Here is a 7,752-nt window from a genome sequence, read left to right on the forward strand (position 1 = left end):
TTTGGCGAATCGGATCCTGCTTTATATAGCCATCTCGTCTCGTGGGGAATTGTCGAATCGAGAAGACGATTGGAATTTTGGAAAGGAGGTGGAGTCCTAACCGAACGTACACTGACTTGGAGTAAGGGCGTGGCAGGCTAGCAGGGAGGGTCGCAAAAATACGTTTTTTCCACTTTTATTTTCATTTTCATTTTCATGAGGTGTTAATATTCCCGGGGTGCAATAGCATCCTAATTTTGGAATGAACTTCACAGGCTACGGTAATTTAACACAGATATCACTTGTTATAAAAAAGTGTGATAAAAAAACACAGACATCACGAAAGCCACACTGCAACTTTATGAATCACCTTTTTTGAATTGTTTTCAAAAGATTTTCACCCAAGAAAAACACATGCAAATACGTCCATTTGTATTTAGGACGGCATGTTCTCCCGAGTTAATTAAAAGAAGAGAATGGGTAACCAGCCAAAGACATGCCCTCTTGCGCCCGTGACATCACGCGAATCCCCCAATCTTCCACGCTAAGACCTTGTTTGTTTTGACTTGTACGTAAATTACATCTTGCAAATTGTTGCAATCTACGGATAGGGGGGGGGGGGGGGGGGGGGGGGGGGGAGTCAATTGTTGGATTGTAACAATATATAGCATATATGTATCATACAATCTAAGACCTTATATTCCATTTTTTTTAATTTTTGCGAGATCTAGTATGGACATAGACGCTAATATACATGAGCATACACTCACCTTTTGACGGGCATGTTTCTATCATTCAAAGAATAACGCCGTTAATTCTCAGAACAAATCTAGAAAAATACGAGTAGCCATGTCAAATAGAGAACTTAAACCTAGATAGATAGTGTCGGTGTTTTGGACCGGCGAGCCCTTAACCAACTAGTAAATTTGTAATGCGTGTTCCCAATCCTGGATGGTGATGCAAAGAGACACAAGGTTTATACTGGTTCAGGCAATAGGTGCCCTACGTCTAGTCTAAGAGATCGATCTTGTATTCCTTGCACCGAGGTGCATGTAGTAGGGGTTTACAAGCAGGACGAGAGAGGGAGCTAGTCCCAGGTCTCTGCGTGGAGCGGTGTGGATCGCTTGAGATGTTGATCTCGGGCAGCGGGGAAGTGTGTCCGTTACAGAGTGTCGAGCGTGTGTTTTTCTATCTCTTGGACTCGTCTATCTCGTGAGTCCGTCGTCTGTGAGCGGAAGTGTCAGTCTAAACGTAAGCGCCTGTGAGTTCGTCCTCTCTAGAAACGGTCCCGGTCTCTCCCTTTTATAGTTGAAGGGGGGACAGGAGTGATACATGGGGTTGCTACGTAGCGTCGTGCGAACAGAGGCAGCATGTCCGAGCCCTATAGCTTGTTGCTGTGGCGGCATGGTCGACGGAGTGGTTCTGTCCTTGATGCACTGGGGCGACGCGCCGATCACACCCGATCCTGTGCGTTGCGGGAGCTCGAGTGATAGCTTGACGCAGGGCATGGCGGACGACGTGCCGGTCGCTGTGCGTTGACAGTATGAAGAGCCGAGGCCCGGTTGGTGCCGAGGCCGAGCCGCCGTGGGGGCTCGGCGGGCGCGAATTCTGAGGTTGCCGAGACCCTAAAGTGGATTGCCAAGGCTTGGAGGGAGCAGTTGGGCCTGTACACTGATTCCGAGGCTATAGTGACCCGGACTTGACTCCCCGCGTCGCGTTGTTCCTGGAGCAGGGGTTAGGTAGCACAGTGTAGTGCGGGCGCTGGTCGTGGGCACAGTGCCGAGCACAGCGGCCGGTAACCCCTGCCCTGTCCCGTCCCGGACGGTATAGTGTTGATGCGACTTCCTGTCTCGTCGGCCGCTCCGCTGTGTCGAGCCGTCGTCCGGCTGATATCGCAGGAGTGGTTGGTCGCATTAATTGGACGCGACGCTCTGTCGGGGAGATCGGTCGAGGCAGAGGCAACAGGTTATTGCCGAGCTGGCCTCGAGCGAGACAGAGAATTGGCATCTCGTCAGAGGCTTTACGCGCGGGGCCTCGAGCGAGATGGAGAATCGGTTCCCGGTTCGAGGCCTTTCGTGCGAGGCCTCGAGCGAGGTGGAGATTTGGTAGGCCTTCCGAGGCCTCTCGTGCAAGGCCTCGAGTGAGGCGAAGATTCGGCAGGCCGTCCGAGGCCTTTCATGTGAGGCCTCGAGCGAGGTGGAGAGCCGGTGGCCTCAGACGAGGCCGGGGGTTAGCCAATGGTTCGTCTCTTGGCTTTGATTTTGATGGGGTCTAAGCGATTTTTTGGTATACGCTTAGGGAACCCCGTTTTATGGTACCCGGCAGTAGCCCCCGAGCCTTGGGGAGAGTGTGAGCGCTCTTCCTGAGGTTTTGATGAGGTTTGGCTCATAGGAGCTCCTGGCAGGATGGTGTTGCGTATTCGAAGCCTCGGTGAGTGCGCGCGAGCGCACTTGCCGGGTGTAGCCCCCGAGGCCCTGGAGGAGTGGATTTATTCCTCTATGGGCTTTTTCTCACATTGAGCGAGGGGTTTTATCGTATTTGTCGAGCTCATGAGTGTGAGTTCGGGTCGCTGGGTCTCGGCGCGGTTGCAGGAAGGCCCCCCGAGCCTTTGCACAGAGCGAGAGGGCGGTCAGGAGTTCCCCTAGCTTTTTGTGCGACCATCGCGCATCCTTTTTGTTCGGAAGGAGGGGTTGTTTGCCGAGCCCCCTCAAGTGCGAGTCTGGGTCGCTGGGTCTTGGCAAGGTTGCAGGAAGAGCCCCCAAGCCTCTGCACGGAGCCAAAGGGCGATCAGGAGTTCCCCTGGCTTTTTGTGCGACCCTCGCGCATCCTTTTCGTTCGGAAGGAGGGGTTGTTTACCGAGCCCCCTCGAGTGCGAGCCTGGGTCGCTGGGTCTTGGCGAGGTTGCAGGAAGAGCCCCTAAGCCTCTGCACGGAGCGAGAGGACGATCAGGAGTTCCCCTGGCTTTTTGTGTGACCCTCGTGCATCCTTTTTGTTCGGAAGGAGGGGTGGAATATGCTAGGCTACCCTCGGAGGGCGCGAGCGGTGACACTTCCGGTGAGCTATTATCGGGTAAGTCTGAGTGGAGGTCCGTGCCCCATTCGATAGGGGTCGGCTAGCGGTCTAGAGACGCACTCCAAAAGTACCAGAGGGCTTCTCTAGTTGGTCCCAGGGCCATTCGATTGATCCTGGGGGCTCGATGCCTCCCTACGATGGGATCCCATTCGAAGACCTCCCTGCCGGTCTCGGACATGACTTAGGGCATCTCGAGCGATCGCTCGCTCAGGCCTCGGCCATGTACGGGCTCGCCCCTAGTTGTCCCTGACTCTGTTGCCCTGGGGCGGCTGTCGAAACCTCTGGGGCCCAGCCTTCGAACCCCTGGACCATAACGGGCTCGGTGCCCCTTATCGCATTTTTCCCAATCCTCCGAGTGCGAGCTTGGGTTGCTTGTCTTTGTCCTAAGTGCAGGAAGAGCCCCCAAGCCTCCGCACGTAGCGAGAGGGCAGTCAAGAGTTCCCCTGTCTTTTCGTGCGACCCTTGCGTATCCTTTTCATTCGAACGGAGGGGTTGTTTGCCAAGCCCCCTCGAGTGCGAGCCTGGGTCGCTGGGTCTTGGCAAAGTTGTAGGAAGAGCCCCCGAGCCTCTGCACGGAGCGAGAGGGCGATCAGGAGTTCCCCTGGCTTTTTGTGCGACCCTCGCACATCCTTTTTGTTTGGAAGGAGGGGTTTGTTTGCCGAGCCCCCTCGAGTGCGAGCCTGGGTCGTTGGGTCTCGACAAAGTTGCAGGAAGAGCCCCCGAGCCTCCGCACGGAGCGAGAGGGCGATCAGGAGTTCCCCTGGCTTTTTATGCGAACCTCGCACATCCTTTTTGTTCAGAAGAAGGGGTTGTTTGCCGAGCTCCCTCGAGTGCGAGCCTGGGTCGCTGGGTCTCGGCAAGGTTGCAGGAAGAGCCCCCAAGCCTCTGCACGGAGCGAGAGGGCGATCAGGAGTTCCCCTAGCTTTTTGTGCGACCCTCGCGCATCCTTTTCGCTCGGAAGGAGGGGTGGAATATGCCAGGCTACCCTCGGTGGGCGCGAGCAGTGACACTTTTGGTGAGCTGTTATCGGGTAAGTTCGAGTGAAGGCCCGTGCCCCATTCGATAGGGGTCGGCTAGCAGTCCAGAGACGCACTCCAAAAGTACCAGATGGCTTCTCTAGTGGGTCCTAGGGCTGTTTGATTGGCCCCGGGGGCTCGATGCCTCCCTACGGTGGGATCCCATTCGGAGACCTCCCTACCGGTCTCGGACACGACTTAGGGCGTCCCAAGCGTTTCGCTTGCTTGGGCCTCGGCCATGTACAGGCTCGCCCATAGTTGTCCCTGACTCTGTTGCCCTAGGGCGGCTGTCGAAACCCTCGGGGGCCCAGCCTTCAAACCCCTGGACCGTAACGGGCTCGGTGCCCAATTCCTTCGTCTAAAAGGAATCGGGTGGGGGATGTCCCCCCCTCGGCTGACAACAGCAGGCGCGCCTTTTGAGGTGGTTTTCTCGGGGAGGTGGAATGGCGCCTGCCGCTGCAGCGGTCGGACATGACACTGTGTCAGCGGATGGGACATAACTGTTCACGTGATTAATAAGAAAAAGGTGGGCGCGTGGGCGGTTAAATCGGATCTGGATTAACTGTGCCGGATATGAGGGAAACTTCCCCAATTTTGTTGCCCATCCGTTTTGCCCCCTTCCTGCATAAATACATGATGAGCATCGCCCTTCTCCTCCTTACCTTGTCTGCCTTAGCTTTTACTGCCCTCGAGCCATTGCTAGGAACAGAGAGCGCTGGGGATAAGAAGGGAGAAGGGAGAGGAAGAGAGGGAGAGAGCGAGGCTTACCGTCGTAGTCGAATTCTCCACCGCACTCATGGCCAGCACTGTTGTTGTCATTGAGGCGAATCCTTGGGGTCGGTCCGACGTATCCGTGGAGACGCTGCAGTCGCTCATCGATGATGGCCTTCTCCGTCTGGTTACTGACCCCAACAGGCCGGAGTGGATTGCTCCATCGGGCGAGCCGGAGCTGAGGGCACGCAATGGCTACGTTGTGAGCTTCATGTCCTTTCATGAGCCCGGTCTCGGCTTGCCGGCGGATCGGTTCATGCGGGCGCTCTCGCACTACTATGGCGTGGAGCTCCACAACTTCAACCCCAACTCCATCGCGCAGGCGGCCATCTTCGTCGCCGTTTGTGAGGGGTATCTAGGGATTGCCCCCCATTGGGAGCTGTGGCTCCACCTCTTCTGGGCGGGGCATACCACCAAGCCGACAGGCACGACGGGCATGAGGAAGGTGGTGAGGGCCAGCGTCTGCACTCTCCAAGTGTGCTAGGATCGTTAGCACCTTTACATTCTGGCCCAGCTCACGTCAACCAATCGCCGCTGGTACACCAGCTGGTTCTACCAATGCAACGACGATGGCGGACTTCCCCCCTACACCGGGTGGATCGTAGAGAGCTATCCGGAGAAGTAGAGGTACGGCGTCCCGAAGGAAGATGTGCCCAAGCTGCAGCCGCTCCTGGAGGGCCTAGAGAGGCTGTGGAACCACAGCCTTATGGCAGCTATGGTCGTGGCTGCTTTCCACTACCGGAGGGTGCTGCCGCTGATGGCTCGGCGGCGGCGCTTGTTCGAGATGAGGCTAGAAGAGCCAATCGAGGGCATCCGGATGTCCGCCTCCGCCCTCTCTGACAAGGAGATTCTTTGTCGAGTGAGGGAGATGGTGGAGGGGCAGCTGAAGATCGGTGGTCTGACCCCGTTCGCGATGCGCCCATCGTGGGGGTACCTCTCTCTGGTAAGTCACACGTCGCTGCGGCCCCCAAGGCCTCCTTGTTCCTCACCATTTTCCAGTCCCTTATTTGTGTTCACCATCCCCACAGGGGATGAGGGACATGCGGGCCTCCCCGCCGCCCGTTCCCGAGGACACAGAGCGGCGAGCGGTGAACCGGGCGCACGCCGCGGCGTAGAAGAGGCGGAAGGACGCCAAGGTGGCAAAGCGCACGAGGAAGATCCTTGAGCGTGAGGAACTGGAGAAGCGCCGCCGACAGCAGAGGCAGGACGGTCTCTCGGTGGAGTCGTCTCCGTCGCCGTCACTGTCGACGGATGCTTTGGACGGAGATGACGAGAGCGAGATAGGGCGGGGTCCCTTGGACCATCTCCCTGACGTTGGGGAGACAGCACCCAGAGCGTCGGCGAGCAGCCCGGCGCCTCCAGGAGGAGGAGGAGAGGACGCCTCGGGGCCAGCGATCGCCCGCCCCGGGGCTGAGGCCGACATGCCCGAGGTGCGGGCGTTAGGGAAGCGAGCCGTCAGCCCAGTGGGCTCAATGGCTGAGGTAGAGCAGGCGGTGGTGGGGGTGACGCAACTGCCCCCGCAGAGGGTCGAGGGGGCACCGGAGTCTGGCGAGGGCCGGCCGGCACCGGCGGACACGGAGGCCGTGCCACCGCCGCCGCCACCGCCGTTGCAGAGGAGGGTCGTAGTGCCGAAGCGGTTGTAGCCCCACTCGAGGTAAGCGTTTTTCAGCAGAGTTGCAGCATCTCCTGTTCATTCTTCGGTCGTATGCTGACCCCGTAAGTATCTTGTCTTCAGCCGGAAGCGCCTTGCGGAGGTGCTCGCCTTGGCGCCACTTAAGGCGCTCAAGGTGAGCCCTAGCTCCACCGCCCACCGAGTGGTGGAGGCACAAGCCGCCATACAACGTGGCACGACATCGGCGAGGGCCGACCCGAAGGAGCCGGTCGCCCAAGGAGAGGCTACCGAGCTGGCCCCGACACAGGTGGGGGAGGGAGCGCCTACGCCCCGCGAGGCCGATGCTCGTGGGTCAGATGGGGCCAAGGCGCCCTTGGTCACTGGGGCCACCGAGGCCGAGGCCCCCCAGACCTCCGAGGTCGAGACGATGGAGGCTGGGGTGCCCAGGACCACCGAGGCCGCGGTGGCGGAGGCCGGAGCCCTCGGGACCACTGAGGTTGGGGCGGCCAAGGCTGGCGTGAGCACGGCGAAGCCGGCGGCCCAGGAAGTGGAGATGAAGGTGGCAGAAGCCTCAGTACCGCCCCTGGTCCAAGGCCTACCGCCGTTGCGGGAGAGTGCCCGGGAAGTGGAGGTCCATTCGATCTCCACCGACGATACTTCCCGAGGGAAGGAGGGGGCGGATGCCGAGGCGGCCAGCACCGTGGAGCAGCCAGCTCCAACCTCTGGTGAGGGAAGTTCAGCCCTCGTGCGGATGTGACCTGAGCCCCGCGGGTGGGATCACCCGCATGTCTTGTGGCGAAGCCGGGATGACCCTGAGGGGGAGCCTCTGTTCGCCCTTGAGGACGCGGCTGAGGGGGGGCGCTGGGACACCTTTGAGCAATACCGCCAGCTGGCAGAGCGATCATTGCGGACAGTGCTGTCCGTCGTGGTCGACGATCTGCCCAGGGTTGCCCAGGTACGTGCCTTCTTTTCTCGTGCGGTGTCATCCTTTTCTGAGTTTTCTTGCAGTGCATGATCCCTGTTCTGCCTATCCAGGAGCTCGAGGCTCGGTCCCTCGAGAAGTCGATCTTCCTCCGATGGGAGAGGGACGTCTGGGACCAGCTCTAGTGGCAGAAGGACTTGCTTGCTCAAGCCAATGAGCTTCTATCAGTGCGGAGCATTGAGGTGGAGGACCTCCGCCTTCGCTGTGTCGATATGAAGGCCGAGGCGGCCACGGCTTAGGAGCAGGTCGCCCCTTTGGTGGCGTGGGTCAAGGAGCTGGAGGAGGAGCTGGCTCGGGTGGCCAGCGATCGGGATGTCTTC

At 58.9% G+C, this 7,752-nt stretch overlaps 1 protein-coding gene across 1 annotated transcript; it reads left to right on the forward strand.

The window, feature by feature from the left end:
• Positions 1-6,259: 6,259 nt before the first annotated feature.
• On the forward strand, positions 6,260-7,207 carry LOC136453009 (uncharacterized). The gene is made up of 2 exons (XM_066453590.1): positions 6,260-6,474; positions 6,574-7,207. Exons 1-2 carry the CDS (start codon positions 6,260-6,262, stop codon positions 7,205-7,207), a joined length of 849 nt encoding a protein of 282 aa, XP_066309687.1.
• The last annotated feature ends 545 nt before the right edge of the window (positions 7,208-7,752 follow it).

Source organism: Miscanthus floridulus, chromosome 1 (genome assembly GCF_019320115.1).
Source record: "Miscanthus floridulus cultivar M001 chromosome 1, ASM1932011v1, whole genome shotgun sequence".
Lineage (NCBI taxonomy): Eukaryota > Viridiplantae > Streptophyta > Magnoliopsida > Poales > Poaceae > Miscanthus > Miscanthus floridulus.